Source organism: Nyctibius grandis, chromosome 21, assembly GCF_013368605.1.
Source record: "Nyctibius grandis isolate bNycGra1 chromosome 21, bNycGra1.pri, whole genome shotgun sequence".
In the NCBI taxonomy this organism is placed as follows: Eukaryota; Metazoa; Chordata; class Aves; order Nyctibiiformes; family Nyctibiidae; genus Nyctibius; species Nyctibius grandis.
In genome coordinates this window covers 4,091,000-4,113,126 of record NC_090678.1, presented here as the reverse complement: position 1 = coordinate 4,113,126, position 22,127 = coordinate 4,091,000, and the positions used below count along the sequence as shown (strand labels likewise).

The 22,127-nt window shown below is 43.7% G+C and overlaps 1 protein-coding gene and 7 non-coding genes across 8 annotated transcripts; 7 read left to right on the top strand and 1 right to left on the bottom strand.

The window, feature by feature from the left end:
* Positions 1-795: 795 nt before the first annotated feature.
* Positions 796-873, top strand: LOC137672706 (small nucleolar RNA SNORD74). Its single transcript, XR_011049617.1, has one exon. It is a non-coding gene; the product is annotated as a small nucleolar RNA SNORD74 (small nucleolar RNA).
* Positions 874-1,645: 772 nt separating this feature from the next.
* LOC137672702 (small nucleolar RNA SNORD75) lies at positions 1,646-1,712 on the top strand. Its single transcript, XR_011049614.1, has one exon. It is a non-coding gene; the product is annotated as a small nucleolar RNA SNORD75 (small nucleolar RNA).
* Positions 1,713-2,390: 678 nt separating this feature from the next.
* Positions 2,391-2,471, top strand: LOC137672707 (small nucleolar RNA snR60/Z15/Z230/Z193/J17). Its single transcript, XR_011049618.1, has one exon. It is a non-coding gene; the product is annotated as a small nucleolar RNA snR60/Z15/Z230/Z193/J17 (small nucleolar RNA).
* Positions 2,472-2,640: 169 nt separating this feature from the next.
* LOC137672700 (small nucleolar RNA snR60/Z15/Z230/Z193/J17) lies at positions 2,641-2,726 on the top strand. Its single transcript, XR_011049612.1, has one exon. It is a non-coding gene; the product is annotated as a small nucleolar RNA snR60/Z15/Z230/Z193/J17 (small nucleolar RNA).
* A 2,613-nt stretch (positions 2,727-5,339) lies between these two features.
* Positions 5,340-5,418, top strand: LOC137672703 (small nucleolar RNA SNORD79). Its single transcript, XR_011049615.1, has one exon. It is a non-coding gene; the product is annotated as a small nucleolar RNA SNORD79 (small nucleolar RNA).
* A 452-nt stretch (positions 5,419-5,870) lies between these two features.
* Positions 5,871-12,231, bottom strand: HEBP2 (heme binding protein 2). Its single transcript, XM_068417016.1, has 5 exons — positions 12,158-12,231; positions 9,762-9,846; positions 8,814-8,949; positions 8,395-8,560; positions 5,871-8,009 (listed from the first exon to the last, which is right to left on the bottom strand). Exons 2-5 carry the CDS (start codon positions 9,834-9,836, stop codon positions 7,835-7,837), a joined length of 552 nt encoding a protein of 183 aa, XP_068273117.1. The 5' UTR covers positions 9,837-9,846; positions 12,158-12,231; the 3' UTR covers positions 5,871-7,834.
* Positions 6,669-6,744, top strand: LOC137672705 (small nucleolar RNA SNORD47). Its single transcript, XR_011049616.1, has one exon. It is a non-coding gene; the product is annotated as a small nucleolar RNA SNORD47 (small nucleolar RNA).
* On the top strand, positions 6,890-6,965 carry LOC137672699 (small nucleolar RNA SNORD81). The gene has a single exon (XR_011049611.1). It is a non-coding gene; the product is annotated as a small nucleolar RNA SNORD81 (small nucleolar RNA).
* Positions 12,232-22,127: the final 9,896 nt, after the last annotated feature.

The following is a 22,127-nucleotide window of genomic DNA, read 5'->3' as shown; positions in this document are numbered from 1 at the left end:
GTCGCCGCGGCCCGCTCTGCAGCCTAGGCCGCTGCGGCGCGCTCAGGGGGCTCCGCCTCGTGGCGGCCCCGGGAGCGGGGAGGGGGCAGGTAGCGGAGACCCTACAAGGGGATCGTGTGTAGGGGGGGGGCCCGTGGGGCGGGCTGCGGGAAGGGGAGCGCAGCGCAGGCCCCGCGGAGATGGCGGGCCCGTGGAGCTTCAGCCCTGGGGCCCGTCATGGCGCGGCCTGTGGGGAGAGCTGGGGAGCGCCCCGGGTGGGAGCGCAGCGGGAGGCTGGGCCTGCGGCCTGGGCTCGCTGCTTGGGTTTGGTGGGGTAACAGCTCAAGGGGGGTGCTATTTTCCTCGTGGGACCTCGCCTGCGAGCCCTTCTCCCACGGGAAATGCTCCTGGCAGGTGGTGGGTGGCATGTGCCTGCTGCAGAGAGAGGCGTTAAGGTTTCTCTGCGGTTTTGTTTTCGGATTTTTTGTTGTGTTGTTTTTTTTCCCTACCCTGCAGTAGGCTTTAAGGAAGGAGCTTTGACCGATAAATGGAAAATGTGCAAAATTTAGTAGTGGTGTGGTAGGATTAAGGGTTGCCTGTAAATGAATGCCTGGAAGCAGATGCCAGGCTGGGGGGAGCCATTCCGTGGTGGGGAAGGTGGAGGTTGTCCCATGCATAATATAATTGATAAATGAGGAGACAGCCTTACCTGTATCATGTGCTCTGGGTAATATTTAGCTTTCCAAGTGTTAGAGTTGATAATACAGTTAATACCCAAATTAACAAAGTAGTGTGATAGCTCACTCCGAGTTCCCCGTGCCTGCACATGATGAGAACTATGTTGGTAGGGACATCTGAGAGGGTGATGAATACCAACATATCTGAGCTGGGCATGGAATGGTGTGTAGTGGCGTATCAGGTGTGGCTGAAACACCACGCGGTCCTTTCTGAGCAGCCAGGTGGGAGTTCACTGGGACTGACCCGGTGCTTATACGCTAGAAATGAAGCTGTAGAAAATAAAGAACTTTAGTGGTTCTGTCCTGCTTAAAATTATGAGCTAGGAATTATTTTTGTGGCCTTGTCCCTTCAAAGAGCTGAAGTGTAGATTGCAGCAGGGCAGAGCTTTACTGTAAGGCTCAGGACGTTGGTTTGAAAGAGGATGTGCAAACATAACATCTTCATTCTTTGAAAAAGAAAAACTAATGGCTAATGTCGTCTTTTCAGTTCAAGATGCATCAGCTACACTCTTCCCTCTTCTTCTCACTGCTTCGAAACAGGTAGGTGTTGCTTCTGCAATATGGAGTTTAAATTGAGAAATAATACGTAGGTACACTTACAGCAACTGGTCCAGAGTACTCTTGTATCTCAGGAAATTATAGGACCAGCATTTGTAATCCAGCAATTGCCCGAGCTGTCTCTTCAGGCAGTCCTCACTCTTCTGCTGGGAAAAGTCACGTGTGTGACTTTGTGCTGGAAAGTGGATGTGTGGCTCCTGTTGTTTCAGAGCCACTAGTCCAGCCTCTAACCAGACTACACTAGATACCTTTTTTCCTTCATTAGTGCTGTTTCACTATCCCCAGCGATAGTGTGTTTGGAGAAAAGTGCCTGATCCATGTTTCAAAAATCCTCTTGTTAATTATCAGGATTGATGTTAACTAAATCAGAGAGCCTATGATGGTTTCAGTATAAGAGTAGTGGACAGAAGTGATTTCTGAAAACTCTGTGCTGAGGCTTTTTGCTGTGCTCGGTGTCACTGCGGAGGTACTCCCCCTACTTCTGTGAGTGTTTCAAACCCTTATATCTTCCAGATCTGCCACCGAATATGGAGACTTGATGCTACTTCACAAGGTAAAAAATACTTGAAAATTCAACATAAAATGGTGCTTAGTGATTGTCTAGACAGTGTCTTTTGTTCTCATAACCTCAGTAAGCAGGCAGGCTTTATTCCCTGAGCAAAGTTTTCCCTCTGGTGCCACCATGATGACACGTACTTGCTACTCTTGACCAAGAGTATGATGAGCGGTTTTACCACCATAACATCCCTCTGAGGCACAACAACTCAGAATTCCCCTTGATGTGTTGACTTCTGAATATACTGCTCATAAGCTTTTTTTCTTCCAGGATTTGAGTCTTGCACTTGGGAGCCTTGCAGAAGAAACATCACCTGGTGAGAAACATGTAGCCTATGTAGGGGTTTCTTCCATGGAGCTGCTGAAACACTGCAGCAGAAAGGGTGGGATGTGTAAAATGGGAGGGTGTAGTGCTTTGGGATTGATTTCCACTGATAGGCAAAAACAATTGATGCGTGCTAGTATGCAAAAACCCAATATTTCTTTATGTGTTTTATTTGGAGAACTGCAGTTTGTCAGAGCTGTCACAAGAGGCGATTGCTTGGTGCTATTATCCCAAAGCAGATACAGTGATGATGGCATAGTTCAGCAGAGTATCCTGTGAAGAACAGCTCTGTCTTTCGCTCCTATCTGATGTATCTAGCTCTGGTGGCCTCTTGCTAGGAGGTGTAGGCTTGGCCACAACAGCTGAGTGGGTCTGATTTGACTTTCTTGTTTTGTTACAGGCGCTGGGAGATGAAGCTGGAAGCTGTGCAAGGTAAACGTATTGCCTGCATCTGTAAAAGCTGATTTATATCCCTGATGTGTGAGAAGGCTGTGTGTGATGACAGCATAGTTCAGCAGATGACCCGTGGTGATCACACTGTTACTGTCTTTCGCTCCTGTCTGATGCAGCCTCCTGGACCTTAGGCTAAGTTAGACAATTCACGGGGAAAGCTGAGGGTGCAACACTACTTTTGTTTGCTCCATGAATGTGTTCTGAAAATTTGTCTCAGAAGATCAGTAAATGGGGTGAATAGAAGGATAGAGTAGGCTGTGCTTGTGAAATTAAGCACAAATACAGGATCACAGAATCAGCTAGGTTGGAAGAGCCCTCTGGGATCATCGAGTCCAACCATTGCCCTGACACCACCATGGCAACTAGACCATGGCACCACCATGTCCAGTCTTTTCTTAAACCCCTCCAGAGATGGTGACTCCACCACCTCCCTGGGCAGCCCCTTCCAATGGCTAATGACCCTTGCTGAGAAGAAATGCTTCCTAATGTCCAACCTGAACCTCCCCTGGCAAAGCTTGAGGCTGTGTCCTCTTGTCCTATCACTAGTTGCCTGGGAGAAGAGGCTGACTCCCACTCCACTACAGCCTCCCTTCAGGTAGTTGTAGACTGCACTAAGGTCACCTCTGAGCCTCCTCTTCTCCAGGCTAAACAACCCCAGAAGGAGAATAAATTTGCTATTTCAGTAACACAAAATCTTGGTTGATCTGGTGTTAGTGCTCCAAGTTTTATGAGTGTTTTGTTGCTTTCCAGGCTGCTCTAGGCAGAGGATACCTGTACCTCAAGTGTGAGAAGCTATTTCACTGGTTACTGATGTTGGTGAAGACAAGGCCTTCTTAATTGAAGGTAATTGAAAAACGTTTTTTAGATGGATGCTACATTTGGCTGTGCTGCATTTGAGCTGAGAGCTTGCTTTTGGAGATAAGAGGGTCTGCAAATCCGTTTTGTTTCTGGAAAATCTGAAGCAAAGATGTAGTATCCTAAGTGTGCCTTCAGATCCCCTGTGCTTCACAATAAAAGCATTAAGTAATTGTTCTGCGGTGTTAAAAGATTTCTAGAATGTGGCTGTTGGAATGAAGTGGTGAATGTGGCAGTACTGTGAATTTAGTATCTGAACTGCTTTCCCTGGTTTAGGCCAACTTAAATGTTGACATGAAGTTCATGTCACTGAACTCTGCAGTTTAGAGGTTTGCTCCTTTCTGCGATTCCAGCAGTCTGTGGAGCTGAGGAATTAAGGTCTCAAGGGTGTTGGGGAGAGTGCTGGGAGATGGCTTTACACCCTCCTTGGGGAAGGGCATGGGAGTGTTGCAGTCTACTGTAGATGATGTTGAATCAGGTCTCTGATCCCAATGAGGATAAAACTTGACTAAACACTGATACAGTATTTCACTGGAACTGTTATATTAAAACTTTCTACTAGACCCTATATAATAGCAACTTCTCCTTTGCAGGCTTCTAAAGTGTTTCTCATTGTCATGTAAGTACTTGTTTTAATTTTGCAAGTATTAGCATTAAAAAAATGCCTAGAAGTGAAGTATTTAACTGCATGTAAGCTGGGAGGGGGGTGCGGGAGGCCAGTGTTGGCTGCTGCTTGCATCTGGGCCAAAACAGGACTGGGCTTAAGGGGTGAACTGCTGGATAAGGCCCATCCTTGACAGGCTGGTTTGTGCTAAAGCCTTCACTGTGTGCCTGTGAGCTCATGAAGTTGCTCTGATAGCACTATTTGCCCTCTTCCCCGTAGCAACCTTAGCCTAAAGCAGATAGCTGTCCAGTGACTGACTATGTGAGCTGCCTGGGTGATGAGATGTGACTACCTTGACTTCAATCATGGAGGTCTGCAATTAGCTCTATCTGACTTCAGGCACCTGACTACATCTCAGCCTCATGTGCTTGCGTCTGCGCTGTCCTGATCCTTTGCTTTGTTCCAGGGTCCACGTGGTGCAGCTGTGAAGCGGTGCAGTTGGGAGTGCTACCAGCAGAAGTAAGTTGCCAGCAGATGTCTTTGGTCAGAATGATGGGATGGGCAATGGGGAAGGTACTAGATGCTCATCTCTAACTGCAGTGTTGCTGCAGCATTAAGCAGAGGGTTCCGTGAGGATTTTCTTGCCTCTACCAGTAGATCACAGGTTACCACAGCCTGCAGGGCTCACTTACCCAAGGTACTAGGGACTGAGCCTCATACTTTGTGACCAAAGACAGTGATGATTGTAACAATAATGGACAAAGGAGTTTCTGGAAGTCTTAATGAGCCCATCAGCATTGGACTGACATTTCATTTTCTTATGTGTGTGCCCAGATTAGAGAATGGGAGAACTTCTGGATACTTTGTGACAGATGCTTCCTGCTTGGTAAGCTGCTTGCTTCTCAGTTGGCATAAGATGTTTTTACTGCCTGAAAAATGTTAACGACTTTCTATAACTGAAAATAAATAGTGTGGACCACTTGAAATGTTAACTGCTATGGACTGCTTGAGTTTGTAGCTGATAAGAATGAATGTGTGGTAACCTGGCAGTGCAGAGCTTGTGCTGACCAAAGCCAGTACAATTATTCGCTATTTTAAGTTTTTGCTAATAGCAATAGTTGAAGTAATGTGGAAAATTATTTGTCTCAATGGGTAGATTAGAGCTTTTATGTGATGTGAATGAAGAGGTGGTTGGGGGTAAGGTCTGAAATGCTGAGGTCAGGTACTTTAAGGAGAAACAAAAGTAACAAAACATGAAGCTTCTCTAAGCATGTACTGTTCGTGATGATTGATTCTAAGCAATGGGAATCTCTCTGAAAGAGGCTGAAGAGGACTCTTGCACTGAAACAGTACCCACATTCACACTAACTCTTGAAGCACTGCCAAGGAGAGTGTGTTAATAAAATTTTGCTTGTTACAGAGTGAAGCTCGTGGGGACTTTGTGTGAAAAAAAAGACTAACTTATGTCTGAGGTAAGTGTAGAGTACCCGGGGTTTGATAATTACTGGAATATTGTCTTTGTGCTAAATGTGTAGATAGTGGTGCCTAAAATTAGTCCTATAATAGATCTGATTTGTCTTCCCTTTATTGTAATGTGATTCTCCCCCTATCTGGGAATTCTCCCACTATCTTCCCCACTGTGGGAAGAAACACGATGTGCTTGAAGCAAGAATGCACTTCGGTGTAGTTCTGAATTTGACTTGAAGGCTCTTTTCTGAGCAGATACCCCAACAATTCCTGAACTGTAGTCAGTGGTAAACTTCATGTAGAGTTCTGTTTGTATGAACAGAAGATGTGGCCTCAGTGACTCTAAAAACTGGGATTTTATTGCTTGGTGTCTTCACACAGTGGAAATAGTAAAGGAGTTGAATCAGTGGCGACCACTTAGCCAATACAGTGTTGATAATGTAGTACAGCAGAATACACAGCAGCAAACATACATCAGACATGAGTTATGATAGGAGTTTCCTGGCTATTGTGTAAGCTGACACTGTAACACTGCACTCTAGAATTTAAAAACAAAACAAAACAAACCACCAACCTTATATGCTGTGGTTTGCACTACTCAGTGATTTTGTTAGTCTTGGTTATGCTGGTAGTACAGAAATTTAGGATCAAGTTCTAGATGATTGCTGTACAAACTGCTTTCCTCTGACAGACTGGTTCTCACTTTTAAGAATAGGTTTTCAACGTGGTTTCTATGGGACTTGAATTTTGGGTATCAAAACTCATTGAATACACCTTTCTGCTGGGGAGAAACAGCATCACAAAGCAAGTGGCAGCTTTGTACTTTTCCCTGATTTTTCAGTGTTAGTAATTCTGTATTTCAAATTCAGTCAGGATTTGTAAGCTTTGTATATCCTGTTTCGGTGTTGTAAGTTGTTCTTGCCAGTTAACCAGCTGAAATGCAGCTTCCTTGTAGGTAAAATTAGTTTGGTGAATAGAATTTCATAGATAGATAATTAAATTGCATATAGTGATGCCTGTTATTCTGAAACAAGTTCTGTCTTTCTGTCTTAGGAAAGGACTATGCTGTCTGCAGCCTCTTTGGGTAAGACCACACAGCAGATGAATTCTGTTAAAAACTTGTGGGAATATTTGTAGCCGCTGATGAAATTTGATTCTGCCAAATGAGTTACTGTGATATTACCATTGCCGTTCCACTTTCCTCTGAGGTTACAAAGCTGCTGTGGAGCTTTTAGCAGTTGTGCTGCTGCATATGTTAATTGTGTCTTCTTGCTTTAGGTGAGGAGGTAACTGTGAAACTACTGTGTGAAGAATGAGAAGGTGAGTGTAACTGTAGTAATAATGAAATTTATTTGCTGGAACAAATGATGATAACCTTAGCTTGAACTCTCTCTCTGACCAGAGATGAAAATCTAAGGTCTGAGTTGTTCCTAACAATCTTCTTGTGCTGGACTAGTGCCTTATAATAGTTCTTATGTCTGTCTTAATAGGTGGAAGATTGCAGAATAATGAGTTACACTTGCATGAACAGCATTAAAAAAGCCAAGTTTTTTTGACCACACTGGTAATGTTTGCCTGATACTGATTGGAACTAATAAAAATTTGTAAACTCTACCTGTTGTCGTGAACTGCTTTCTGACTTAAGCAGCTTGCTGTAGAACAGTTCTAGGCTACTTTATAAAAGCTTAAATGCTTGATTTAGAGCAGGGACTAAACTAGTCTAAATGCTAGTCCTGCAAGTGTCTTTTAACTTAGGTGTTAGATATTGCTAGTGCACAGACTGCAGTTGGCCTGAGCAATACCAAGATTTGGACAAAGCTAAATAATTGCAGTAGTAATTAGTGTTTTGTAGGTGAGAGCTAAACACTACACTACAACTTGTGTATTTGCTCCTAAAATTACAGGCCACCAGTAAGTCTGGTGTTAATGCTCAGGCACAGATGACATGCACATGCTGTAGCACTTCTCATGAGAAGTAAAACTAGACATCCAAACTGTTCTGCAGGAATATTTTCAGATTATTAGCTTTCCCTAGAACCTTTCAATAGGAGGAAGAGGTTTGTCATATCTCCCTCCCGCTCCAGCTGGTACAGTCTTATTTGAATGTAAATTACATCTTGTAGAAAGAGCTGAAATCTTTTTAGCTTGGAATAGTATTTCATCCTAGAGAAAATGAATTAGACGTGATCCTGTGTCCGTGTGCCAAATTAAATCTCTTCTGCACTAAAGCAAAAGCCATTAATATGGTCTGTTTTCATCCAGAGCTGATTAGTAGCCTCTTAATATCTCCCCCCCGCCATATTACTTTTTAAAATACCACACTTCATTGTGCCTGTTAAAGAGCTTGAAGGGACTGTCATAGCCTGCAGTATAGAAGAAGTCTTCATGGAATGGTTGGCCCATGTTTCTTAAGATTCTGCCCAAAACTTCAGCTTCCTCAGCATATTTCTCTGGGGAGGCAAATCCACCGAAGGACCTGGTAGAAATTAAAATTGAGGGCTTTTTTTATTAAGTTGCTTGTAATTCTGAGAGCATTAGCTGAGACAGATTGTTGCCTGTGGCTTTAGTACATGCAGAAGAGGGCAAGTGTAGCTTTGGGTGCTTTTCCTGCAATAAAGAACTGCCATGCAGGTTTTGTGGGAGTTTGGGACTAAACTAAAGGGGGCTGAAAGAGTGATTTAGATGTTCTGTAGCACAGAATGTGCCCAAGAGAAGAGGATTCTTTAGGCTGCATTTCTGTAAAACCCACTCAATGCAATATTCAAGAATCTGCTGAGAACTGAATGTGAGAAAGAGTAGTCCAGACTTTTAATAGATGAACCCCGTTTCAGTGAGCTGTCAGCTGTGCTGGTGCTGCTTACCGGACAAAGATGGCTGCTGCCTTCCGCTCTTCAATAAACACATCCGAGTCGGTGGGCTGTGGTGGGGAGTCCTGGTGTTCAAACGGCACAAAGAAAGAGATCTTGAAATCTGCGCAGCCAGATTTTATCAGGCATGTCACTGGCACAGTCATATCAATCTTCGTTTCTAGAGGAGAGGAAGAAAAGTTGTCTAAGCTGCAAGCAAAGACAGTGCCTGGGTGCTGCTGTAAAGGGTGATGCTGTCTTATCCTAAAAGCAGAAACCAAAGCAGCCTCACAGGTATAATGGCTGAACGGAGTCAAAAGGGTGTTAGACCAGGAAGGGGAACCTGCTGTGTCCCGTAGCTCATCTACTGTTTTATGCTATTCAGCTTCATCTCCCATTTGTGCCCCTTGCAGTTCCAAACCAGCATGTTGTACCTTTCTCATTCTTCCCTTGGATGTAGCGGAAGAGTTTCCAGAAGCCCTGGCGCATCGCTTCCTTCTGGGTTTCTCCCCTAATGACTGTGCTGACCCACTTTGCTGTCTCGTACTGACGCAGTTCATAATCCTTTGCCTGAAATGTAGCAAAAGTCACAGTAACCATGAGACGAATACTCAAGATGACATAAATAGCTACTCCTTCCAAATCAACATGAAAGTATTGTATGTATCAGGTAACACTGAGCAGCTCCTTAGCTGCACACTCTAGGTATACCCTGTAATGTCAAACGGATGCTGTTCTGCCTTAGGCTGAGCTCCTCAGAGCTTACAAGTAAGTGTTCTTCCCCTTTGCAATTAGGTGTGAACAGTGTCTAAATCACAGAATCAACCAGGTTGGAAGAGACCTCTGGGATCATAGAGTCCAACCATTGCCCTGACACCACCACGTCAACTAGACCATGGCACTAAGGGCCATGTCCAGTCTTTTCTTAAACCCCGCCAGAGATGGTGACTCCACCACCTCCCTGGGCAGCCCCTTCCAATGGCTAATGACCCTTGCTGAGAAGAAATGCTTCCTAATGTCCAACCTGAACCTCCCCTGGCCAAGCTTGAGGCTGTGTCCTCGTGTCCTATTGCTAGTTGCCTGGGAGAAGAGGCCGACTCCCGCTGCACTATAACCTCCCTTCAGGTAGTTGTAGACTGCACTAAGGTCACCTCTGAGCCTCCTCTTCTCCAGGCTAAACAACCCCAGCTCCCTCAGCTGTTCCTCATAGGTCAGACCCTCCAGACCCTTCCCCAGCTTGGTCGCCCTCCTCTGGACTCTGGAAGTGTATAGTAATACTTCCTAGCTCCTCCATGTTCAACAGCCTGAGGATCCCAAATCCCCCTGAGCTCTGCAGCACCCTTCCTGCAGAGAGCTCTCTTCCCCTGGCCTGTAGCGGTTACCATCGTCTCTGCTGAGCTCCACCGAGGGGACTGCAGATCCAGGGACAGAAACGTTTGCTTGAAGGATTTGATCATCTTGCCAGAGCTGAAAGGCAGACACAGTTCATTGGCCTCTCTTCAATCCATACAGTATAAATGGGGCAGAAGAAAGCGCTAGGGTTTTTCTACCTTATGTCAAAGAGCTTTTCCTCACTTTCAGTAACACTTGCTACACTAAAAGTGACTGGAAAAGTTCAGGCAAAAAGACAGGGGATTTCTAGAACGCAGTTGTACCCCAAGTTGTGAAAGGCCTGTCTTACATTGCTTATCCCCACTGATTCAACGACGAGGGCTGAGATCCTTTTAGCCCTGAAGGAACCAAGAGAGAACCAGGACCAAGAAGCTACCTCTAAGGCTGGTGTGGGAGTGTTCCATCTTTCAGGATATGCTGCCTTTGCTTCCCCGTGAAGTGAGGGCATTTCCTGGCTGCCAAACAGAAGGCTGAGATTCTGCAAGTGGCAGTGTTGTGGAAATCCGTAAGTAAAAGTGACTTCAGAAGTTCAACCACTTTGCTCCTGGATGAAAAGGTATTGGTGTGGATGGGTACTCTGGTGTTGACTGTGCCCATGACTTTATTGGGCCTCATAATAGCTGCTACCTTTCTTTAGGCCTGGAGTCCTATGAATAGGTGAGATCCTCTGTATTTAGGAATATGTAGTTATTTGCCTAGCTACACACAGAAGGAAAAGGCTGAAAACATGAAAACACTCAACTTCCTCTCACTGTCCCAAAATAAAGCAAGTGAAAATAATGAAAATCACTATTGAAATAATCACATCTGATTAAAATTCTTGAGATTTTAGGAGGCTTGATTTATGATTTTTGTCCAGTAACAAGTAGATTGTAGTACCTAACTTACATCCTGAGAAAGTCTCTCTTTCTATTATGTTACAATGTCCTTCGTACTTCATGTTGCGAAGGTAGCATGTAGTTAATTCAGCACTTACCTTGATACTTAGATCATAGTATGTTGTTTTCTCAGAGTGTAACTTAATTGTATGTTTCTTGGGTAACAACAAACTTTGAGGTTATTTTTCATTTCTCTGCCTCCTCACCTGTTTACAGCTGCTCACACAAGAAGTCACTGCCCTGTCACTCATGGCTCTACTTTTTTCATGGGCTTTTAGTATTAAAGGTACACTGATACACTGATGTGTCCGACCTCCAGTGGGGAAGTCTTTAAGGTATGCCATCTTTAACATGACATTTGTGAATGGCTATTTTTGTAAAATCAGGAGCTGCCTTGTGCTACCTGACTACCTTCTTACCTGTTCCCATTTTCTTATATGTAGGCTGCTGTTGAATACTGTTAATCCCCTTCTGTACCCTGGTTTAGAAGTGGCTACAAGGGGTTTTCTCTTTGGGATCTACGAGGTTGCAAAGCTTTTATAAAAAAAACAAACACAAAACACCTCAAAAAAACCCTGCTGGCACAGGTTTCACTTACAGTCCTTAAAATTAGTGCACAGAGCACTCGGGTGTTGAGCTTTTTCTAGCAGCTCCTTCAGTTGTCACCTTAGAGCAAGGGAAGATCAGAGAACCATGTAGCAGGAGACTGGTGCCAGTGGTTAAAAGCAGGCACTGTCCCTGTCCCAGCCTGAAGCTGTACTCTTAACATACTTTTTGTCAATAATATTTCCAAATCCTCAAAGCATAATGAATAAAGCAGGTATTCAATCATTTTATTAGAAGCAAATGTAAGCAATTATACTGAAACTTCCTACAGTAATTTATTTTACCCATTGCCCTTTCAAAGGCAAAGATGCTGCTGCTTTGCTATCACTTTGTTTCTGCTTGTTGCAACTTGATAGGAAACACATTTCTCCTCTTCATGTGCTCCCTGGGTAGGTTAGAAAGCAGAGAAGTAAATGTTCCTCTGTTTCAACGCATGCTGTTGTAGTAGCTGCTGTACGAGCTGGCTTGTCTCTGTACTTGCCAATCCCAGCCCCTTCCTGGCACACATTTTCTTAACTGCTGGTTAGATCTCTCACAGCTCTATCTTTTATAACTTTGTGGCCCGTACTGTTGGTGGCTGCATGTAAGAAATATTTTTCAGTTACATAAAACAGTGCTTTTGGCAGGGGAGGAGACAAATTTAGGAGAATCCTGCAAATATTTACAGTTGAATTAATTTTTGGGTCTACAGGAAAGCGTAGCTTTGAGATTTCTATCTAGTCATATAAATGACTAGAATGTCTAGGCTTTGTCTGCAACCATTAACACATGGACCAAAGGGACAGAAAGTATAGCAGGCATCTTCACAGGTTACACTGATGCCACGAGTAAGCATAGCCAGAACATGCCATTCCACAAGCTGCTAATTATATTAAGAAAGCAGAGAAAGTAGATACACTTACCTTTTAAGCTGTCCTTATCCTCCTAGCTGTTGCAATCTGCCCTTCTGAGGCTGCACGTACTCACAAGATGCTGCGTGTCAGTGTTTATTTTGGTTTCATCAAACTCCACCCATGCCTCAGCACTTGCTGGCAAGAGATGATGTTACAAAAACCCGATGGTTGTAGCCTTGTCCTCCTCTGGGTCTCACTGCAGAGCTCCCACGCAAATGCCGAAGCCCCACCTACTGCCCACGAGGTAACATTGGGTCCAGTGTGTGAGCTGGCTCCGTAAACAGTTTTGCACCCTTGTGTAACTGCCCCTGGTTTCCATGGCTTTGTGCCTACTTATGTCAGGGTCAGCAGCAGGTTTTGTGCTCTCGGGAGAAAGAATTTCACATAAATAACGTTCCCCTGCCGACTCAGATGACATGAGAGTGATGGTACGGAATGACAGCTTTCCCTCTTCACCTCTGGGGTAAAATGGTAGGTAGAAATCTGGCTGTGAACTAAGCTAAGACCATCCTTATGAGATTTCTGCTGGCATGTTATGAAAGACAGTGTTTTACAATGGCTGTCTGTTTTGAGCGGTATTTGAGACTAATCAGCCCCCTCAGCCCTTGGTTATCTGCACAAAGGGGTTATACAAAGCTACTGTGAAATTCTGTCCTGCTTATAATGCACAAAGTGAAGCTGGACTCTTCATTTAACCAGCTGCAGCTCCAGACATACTTAGGTACTGGCACAATAGGGCAGATTAAACTTCACAGTTTGAGTTCTGAGAACACCTCCCGTGTTTGTCATGGTTTGTGCAAATTTCTTGCAGCCAAATCGAGCTAAGCTCTCTGGGACATTTGAAATCAAGAGCTGGGGATGACTTTAAACAGGAAGCACACTGCAGAGAACATCAGGATGCTGTGTGATACGCTCCTGTTGCTAAAGGGGGGATAACAAAACCCTGCACCATGCCAAATAGCAATTGCAAACTTCTCTCTAAAGCCACAGCAGGGGGGTGGTGTAGAGTGGTTTACTGATGGAGCCTATTGGAACACGCTGAGGCCTGAAATGCAGAACCAGTTCTCTGCATGCTTTGTACTTTTCTTTTACGGAGTGAACTTTCTCTCAGTTTTACCTGTGTTCTGCTTGGGTCAAACAGGAAAATCAGCAGGGCGGTTTGGAGAAGCAGAAGCTGCTACTTCGTGGTCTTTGCTCAGGAGCTGCAGGCATGCAAAGGCACGTGTTCATGTAAGGTTAGCTGTTACATTACACTGTCACCCTGACATTCCTCTCAAGTGTGTACTAGTAATTATTTTCTCCAGATTAGAGAAGGCCATGTAAAAAACTACACCCAGCCATGAGAGTTTGGCAAATCTCAACAAATCTACCCCAGTCATGAGCACAGAGAAGTATTGCTTGAAAGAGGGGCAATAATCTGCTGAAAAACACAAGCCCCCTGTGAATTCTCATTTTGTTTCTGAAGCAGAGAGACCCAGAACAAATCCCCAGTCAGTTTGCCTGTGGCCAGCTGATGTTTCTGTCCCTGACAAAGAGCTGACTGTTCCTGGCGGAGTAGCCCGAGGTTGGAGAACAATCGTCAGTGTTTTCCCGAGAGATTGTTTTCCAACACTCTTGTTTTTCACATCTACATTGAGAGAACATGTTAACAGTTGGATGAGACAGCAGGGCAGGTGTGAGGACATGTATTCTGTACATAACTATATATGCACCTGTACCATATATAATTGGGTGGATGGGGAAGGGATTATGATGGAAGCTGACATCCAGTCTCACTGGTACCTCCAAACGAGGGAAAATCTGAGTATCCTGACCCTGTTGTACACAGGAAAATAACATGAAAGAACCTTGAGGTCCCAGTAGTTTGCAGAACATGTAAGACAGGGAAGTTCAGCAGCATACATATATAGTTTGCCTGGCTATCATCTGCTGCATGAGGAAAAGCAGAAACAGGCAGTAATAAAGGCTCATACTGCTTATTAAATACCAACCTCTCCTTGTACACTATGCCTCTAACGCAAGGAGAGGCTGCCCACAGAGGTGCCCTAAATGTGCTAATTAAACAGGCAGTAATTAAGTCTTAAAGGTAGCCCATGACACCTCTATTTAGTGTCTCATATATATATATATATCTGGGACTTGGCTGGTATTTTCTAGAATAGGTGACAAAGCAGTGTTTTTCTGTAGTGTTGTCTTAATCTCAAGGAGCTCACCAAGAGCTGAGGGCACGAGCATGTAAAACCATGCAGTTTGTAGCTTAGCTTTACTATTTTCAGCGTGCACTTCTGTGCAGAACACCGTAATGACCTTGAACTTAAATAATGTTTTTTCAGGCTAGCAGCTTCTGTTGGATAAGGACAGGCCTATGGTATGATCACTTGTGTTTTCCATTTTTTCTCTCTGTAGACCCTATCTATAACAAGCCCAGACAAAACCTTAAGCAACATGCTATAAAGCAAAAATGCTTATGTCTGCTCTGCGTCAGCGTTACAATAGCTGCTGTCAGACGCATGCAAGTGTGGAGTAAGTTGCCTTTATCCCTAGAGGCAAGCACAGAAAAGAAGAATCTTTTCCACTGACCTAACTGCGTCAGGATTGGAGAAGCCTGGGAAAAAATGTTTTGTTACAGTATAGTGAATGATAACTTTGAGTCATGTTCTTGTAACGGACAAGTCTGGAGTGTAATGCGAAAGAATTGTGTGTGAGGGATGGAGAGGGATGTGTGCATCTCCAGTCTGGCCACTCACATGTTCTAACAAGTGATCTCAACCCACACGCTCCAGGCAGTTTTGCGTTTCTGCCTAAGCCTGTCAGAGCATCAGTTAGCCTTGTGCTTGGTAATGGTTTTGATTTAAAAGAACTGAGACTCTTCACGTTTAAATGGCATTTGCTTTTGCAAACAGATGCTTATCAGATGACGCAGAAGCCCTTACTTCACAACACAGAAGTTAGTTGAGCATGTGATGTTACTGTAATTACTGTAAATAATAGTCCAGGGCACCAAAAGCATCTTCATATGTTGTTAGATGAACTGTGGTTTTCTGCAAGTTCGTCTCCTAAAAGAAGCCTCTTATGTCCTTGCTCTAATGGAAGAGAAATACTTCTAACAAATTCCATTTTGTATTTTATTCTCACTTCCAGCAAGGAAAATGAAGAATTTTCCTTCTTTCCTTCTAAAGAAGCAGTGGAATGTACTATAGTACTGTTCCAAGGAGATTCCATATTATCGCTTGCAAATTGTGGAAATGAAATCTCTGCCATGACTCTCATGAGATGGTATTGAGACTTTATGCTCTAACCTCCACATTTTGTGTCAGCACACCGATTTGTTACCATTGGATTGATCTTCAGCCAAAAATCATTTGCTTTCTGGAAATATATATGTGGATTTTGTCTATCTATCTGCTTTTTGCCTGATTCCAGCTAATCTGTTAGAAATGACACATGAATCTATTGCATCTCCTTGCTCCCTTGAACCCCTGACTCAATGGCAGCATTACCTAAAATCTTGCTAAATAAGTGACTCCTTGCTTACTTCGTCAGAGATTGCATGGAACTGACTGCTCTTGACCAAGCAAAAAGCTTCCAACGTCCAACACCACTCCAGAGCACTCTTGACTTGCCATTTTCCAAGATTTCTCTGCTAAAGGTCACATTTTGGAACCATTCTAGGTTTGGAGAATTAATCCTAAATTAATCCTTCCTTCCAGCTGCCATGAAAAACCTTCCTAAACTTCCCTCTCTACTGTCCATGGAGCCCAGAGAGAGACTGGAAGCTTTCTCAGCTTTGTATACTTCTTTATTCACTTGGCTTCTTTCCAAAATAAGGGTTCTTTTCAATATGGATCTGGTTAGGGATCTAGCTATCAACTGAACCCCACAAGCAATTGTCTCAGTAAACTTCTTTAGCCAGCATTAATACTTAATTAAATCGACAGAAAATCTGCAGTCCTCTGAGTGCTGGAAAGAGAAGAAGTAAATGCAGCTTCCCCTACAAAATCATCCACATTCTGCTGTTGACAGGTTCTTCTCAGAAAAAAGAACATGAAACAAGGGGAGTTTTTATCTTCAAGATAAGAACATCTCATTCAGGGAAACAGGATTAAGGTCACGTAGGTAACAGTGTTTGCTAGAAAAAAGCCTTGATGCAAATCTATTGTATTGCTATTTTTGCCTTTTTAAATGGTTTTTAACAGTGACTTAAGCTGTAGCCTAAGGTGAGAGAGATACACCTTTGCAAATACAACTCTGAAGAGGAAGGAGCCAGGCATCAGTCGTCTGAGAACATTACTCAGAGGGAGGGCTCGAAAACCAGCCTTAAGGAGAACAGGCATTTAGTGGTTGTTTCTTACCAATAGGAAAGTCCAGTATTTGAAGTCACCAACAATCTGTACCACAAGTAATGCTCTCAAGCAATATGGAGAAAGAAGTCGTTAGCCACCACAGTGGCAGCCCAAGGCCTCTTGCATCTCACCTGATAGACAGGCTGCTCCTCTGCCCAGGGCCTGGGTTAAGCTCCTGACTCTAATGAAGGCTTATTTTGAGATGATGGGAACAGCCCCAATAGTCTGAAAAGGACCCAGGTATGTGGATATTGCCCTAGAGAGCCTGGGGTTTCCCTATGGAGTCCCAAGGACCTGAAAACATGTCCAGAGATAATGGAAACAGGCCCAGAGCATAAGGACTTATATCTTAGAAAAATGTTAAAGAAAATAGTCTCCTAAAATACGAATATTTTCCACTTTCTTCAAAAGACACGAAGAGAGAACTGAAAAAATGGTGAGCTTCTTGCTAGAAGTGTCTCTATTGTGATAGCTCTTCACCAGTACGAGTTGAGGACCACTGTGGTATGTGTTGGGTAACGTGAAGCAGAATGAGGAATCCATCACAAAGCCCTTGCAATCTAACCATGAATGTATTTGTCAGGACGCAGGCATTAGCGATGCATGGCTGTAGGAAAGCGTTCTCTTTCTGGCCTGTTGATCCAACTAATCACAAATCTATCAGTTATCCTAGCTGAGGGTTTGTCTCCTAAGCTTCTTCCTGATCTTAGTTGCAAGAGTATGGATCGTATCAGAACTTCTCCCATCTTCTAACAGTGGGGATTTTGGTAGTGGATGTGGGGTTTGGGTGGACGTTTTTGTTTTAATTTAGATTATGCAAATAAGGCCTCCAGAGATGGATTCTTTAAGAACCTGGACTCTCCTCATCTCCTTTCTCAAGATGAGACAATGCTGCGTTCTGCAGCAGATGGCACTGCTGTTTGTGTTCAGAGGTGAGTTTAATACAAAAGTCCCTCAAACTCTCTTGGTTGCCAGTGGTCACTTTAGCTCACTGATGGATCCAGTGTACTGTGATAGCTCTTTCTATTTCTAAAGGCTTACATTTGAATATATTGTAGTATCTATTAGTGAGCTGTTAATGGGAAGATTAAACATTTAAGCGTCTTAACATCTAAAAAATTAACATCTTGGCATGTTAAACATCTTTTATACAGCAGACACACTGGTCTGAATGTCTGTTAGGACAGTGAAGAAAACCCTGTTAGGAAAATCTTCCAGGTTATGCTCAATTCTAGAAGAGTTAAAATGGCAAGCTTCTAGGCAGGATTGATATCCAACTTAACAGTTTGAAACTGAAATTTAAAATCTGAGAGGTCAGTATTTCTTTTGATTTTTGCAACTTTAGATTCAGAGCAGAGAAAATGAGGTAGATGCTCTACATAGTGACATCATGTCAGCTTCTCAGGTGATGGATTTCTGAATACCAGCCAGCCAGATTTTCATCCCTTTCACAGGTGGTGTCTTTTTTTAATTTCATCCTTTAGGTTTGGGTACTTTGTATTTGTTCTGAAAACAGACTTGGGTCTGTCTTTGAAAGAGAATTGTATCTGGATACATTTATTTATTGTAGAGAGAAACAGAAGCAAAACTATAGTTTAATTATGCCCAACCAGAACTGCACTGATGGTCACTTGAGAAATGGGAAAATCCAGATGTCAAAACTGGGTATAGCTAGAGAGAAGTGTGGTTTGGGGAAAGTAGAAGTAAAGGACAGGGGTGGTAAATTGTAGTCAGCGTAGAAAACGTTGGAAGTGTTAACACAGCAACAACAAAGAAGTCTGGAAGAAACTTGGAGGGCCTTTGGGTTCAGTAGTGAACCTACTTCAGCAAAGCAGTTATTTGAATAATGGAGTTTTTAATAGATCCGTGAATGCACTGTGTTGGCACATGGCAACACAAAAGTGTTTATAACTTCCCTATTTGAAATTACCTTATGGAGTTATTTAGGTAAGTAAGTTTTGGATATTCATGTTCATTTCTTTTCCTTATAGAAAAACTGCTTAAATCAATAAAACTGCATTTTTATTCCTATACTTGTTTTGGAAAAATAGGAATTGATTTTGGTTTAAGCCTTGTTAAATGTTGGGGTTTTTTTTTTGTATTGGAAGGATATAGTTGGCATTAAACACGCACTTGAAATGAGTATAAAGGAGAGGAAGTACTTTAAATGGCGACAGTAAACCCATTTCTTCTTTCTCTTATTCTTAAGACTCTGAACTCACGCGTTGGCAGTGCTGATTGCACGTGGTATGCTAGCACTAGGGAGGTGTGCGTAAGGGGACGTGCAGGTATTCATTTGCTGACGACTGTAGGAGGAATGAAGCGAGTTAGTAATTATCCCCTGTATTATGTAGTACTGCTGAGCTGGCCCTATGCTGTCCTTCAAACCTCTGGAATAACTTGTGTATTGGTTTTGGCTAAAGCACAGTTCTTTTTCCTTCTGGTAATTGCATAGGGCCTTCTCAGTGTAAATACCAGAGTGTCTTAGAATCTTTGCCATCATTTTCTTAATTGCATTCCTTCCAAAGGTAAGCAAAGACTGCTCTGAAACACGAAATCCCCGCCCAGGAACTGGGGGAGAGGGACAGAGGCAGTGAGAGGAGTCAGAAACAGCAATCATGGCTTTGAAGGATGTGGGAAGACAGTCCCAACCCTGAACCGGCACTGAACTGGGGAGGTGATGGACTGGAGCAACTCTAAAATTTCTCAAAAAGTCTCTAAACTACTGTAAGATTTTAACCCCCTCTGGGCAGCTCTAAACCACTGTATACTTCCTCTAAATTGCTCTAAAAGTCCTTTAATCAGCTCTAAAGAGTTTTAGGGACCTCTGCATTGCTGCAATGAGGCAATTGCCTCAAACCAGGTGTAATTTACACAGCCCTAAGTGGTGTCTAAACCACTCTAAAACTCTTCTAATCACTTCTAAACTGCCATTAAACGGCTCTAAACATCTCTAACGATTTATTACCACCTTTAAAATGCCTTTAAACTTCCTGTTAACAGCTCTAAAAATATGGAAAATAACACCAAATTCCTCCAAAACTCCTCAAAAGCACACTAGGCAGTTTTGAGGAGCTGTAATATCCCGTTAAAGAGTGCTGGGGTCCTCTAGACTGCACCAACATCCTTCTAAACCTCCCCGAAGCAGCTTTCAGATTCATCTGATCTTATAGAGAACTTCTCTATATTGATCTGAAGATCCCTGAATTCCATTTGGGCCTCTTAAACTCCTCTAAGGACCTCTAAAACTCCTTGAATGTGCTCTGAGGTGCTCTAAACTCCTGTGAAATACCACCAGACAGCTACAAAACACCTTTGATGAGCTCTTAAAGACCTACACTGCTTAAATTACATCTTTTAAAATCACTTAACTGATTCTGAAAGACTCTAGGGGGCTGCTAAACCAGTCTGGACTTCTTTAAACAGCTCCAGAATACCTCTAAAATGCACTACACTGCTCTACAACACATCTAAACAGCTCTAAAACTCTTCTGATCAGCTATAAACAACGGTGAGAAGCTAGAAATTCCTCCAAAAGCTCCACTCTAGCACTCTGAAAATCCTCTAAACAACACTAATATCTAAAATTCCTCCACACTGCTTTAAGCAGCACTAAAATGCTTCAAAATAGATCTCAAACCCCTCTCAGTCTCCTTGCAGCTGCTCTAGAACTCCTTTCTGTAGTTCTGAAACTCCTGTTCAGAGAAACAGCTCTAAAACTTACCTGAAGTCCTCTAAAACTGCTCTGAACAGCACTAAGCAGCTCCACGCCGCTCTAAATTGATCTACCTTCTCTAAAGCCTCTATAAAGGCTTCGTAAAGTGTGCCAAAACTCCTGTAAAGCACTCTAAACAACCGTAAACCCCTTTACCTCTTCTAAACTTCTTCTAAAAACCTCAGAGCATCTCTAAACTGATCTAAAGCTCCTCTATGTTGCTATAAGCAGCACTAATGTGTCTCTAAATACATCTAAAATGCTTCTAAATCTCTACTGTACAACTCAAACTCTAAACACAGTTCTGAAATTCCTCTGAAGAGCTCTAAGCAGCTCTAAAACCCTTCTAGACCAATCTGTAACTCTTACAAACTGTTTTAAGCAGCTCTAAACCACTTCAAGCTACTGTAAAACTTCTCTCATGTGCTGCCAACAGCACAAAGTAGCTCTAAAACTCTCTTAAGATACTCAGATAATCTTCTGAACTTTCTCTCAATGGCTCCACAGAGCACTGAATTCTCTCTGAACCTCCCGAGATACATTGTTCTTCTGGGGCCAGTACTGCTTAACCTCTTCGTTAATGACCTAAGTGATGGAGCAGAGAGCACCCTCAGCAAGTTTGCAGATGACACAGGGCTGGGAGGAGTGGCTGATAGACGGGATGGGTGTGCTGCCATCCAGACGGACCTCAACAGGCCGGGGAAATGGGCTGGCAGGAACCCCATGAAGTTCAACAAAGGGACGTGTAAAGTCCTGCAGCTAGGGAGGAATAAGCCCATGCACCAGTACAGGCTGGACGCCACCCAGCTGGAAAGTGGCTTGGCAGAAGAGGTGGTGGTCCTGGTGGACAAGCTGAACATGAGCCAGCTGTGTGACCCTGCATTAGGAAGAGAGTCGGCAGCAGGTTGAGGGAGGTCGTCCCTCCCCTCTGCTCAGCACTGGTGAGGTGTATCTGGAGTGTTGAGGTCCCCAGTAAAGGGAAGACATGGACTTCCTAGAGCGAGTCTGGTGAAGGGCCTCAAAGATGATCATGGGCTTGGAGAACCTGTGTTACGAGGAGAGGCTGAGAGAGCTGGGACTCTTCAGCATGGGAAAAGAGAAATTACCCATAGGGATGGAAGAGCATAGAGAAGAGGTGATTTCTGGAAGGACAAGATGAGCCTCAAAGAAAAGAAAAATCCATGTGCTTTGTGAGAACCTGTTAAAACAGCCAAACTCCAGAGAAAGTCATCTCTGCATGTGAACAGCCCACAGTGAGCATATTTTGGAGTGGAGGAGGAATACCACAGACCCAAACTCCTGAGATTAGTATGTGACTACATGAAAAATGTGCTCCCAGAGCACACAACAACGGGGGATTGTTCTCTCTAGTGCAGGCACTGGACGCTCTCAAAACGCGCCCTAATGGAAGATCCGAAAGTGCCTACTGAAGGCAGAATGTTTTATTGCACCTGTTTTATGGATGGGTGTAGAAAACCCAAATGATTTTCCCCAGGAAGCAAACCAAGCCCAGACTCTGCCCTGCATGTCGTACACATCTGGTAAAACCACATGTTGGAGAAGAAAACAGGAGCTGCGAGGGCTGCACGCGGGGAGCGGTTTTAGCTCCCCATGAGCCATTGTTTTCTGCTCACTTCTCATAGCCTGACCTCCATTTGCCTTTCTCACACAGCGGCATGCATCCTCCCCGCTCCCCACGCTGGAGGATCCCAGAGCCAGGGCACTGCACTGGCGTTGGGAGTGCTTCCAGCACCGCAGTGGAACAAGAAACGGGCTGGTAGAAGGGCGGGAGATGAGGAAATGTGGAGCCAAAGCCTTTCCTGGTTGAAGTCTTCATGCTGCTTCCAAAATGTAAGCCAGGTCACGGTGATGTACATAGCGGGGCCAAAATGAAGGAGGTCTTCCCCTTATCTTCTCATCT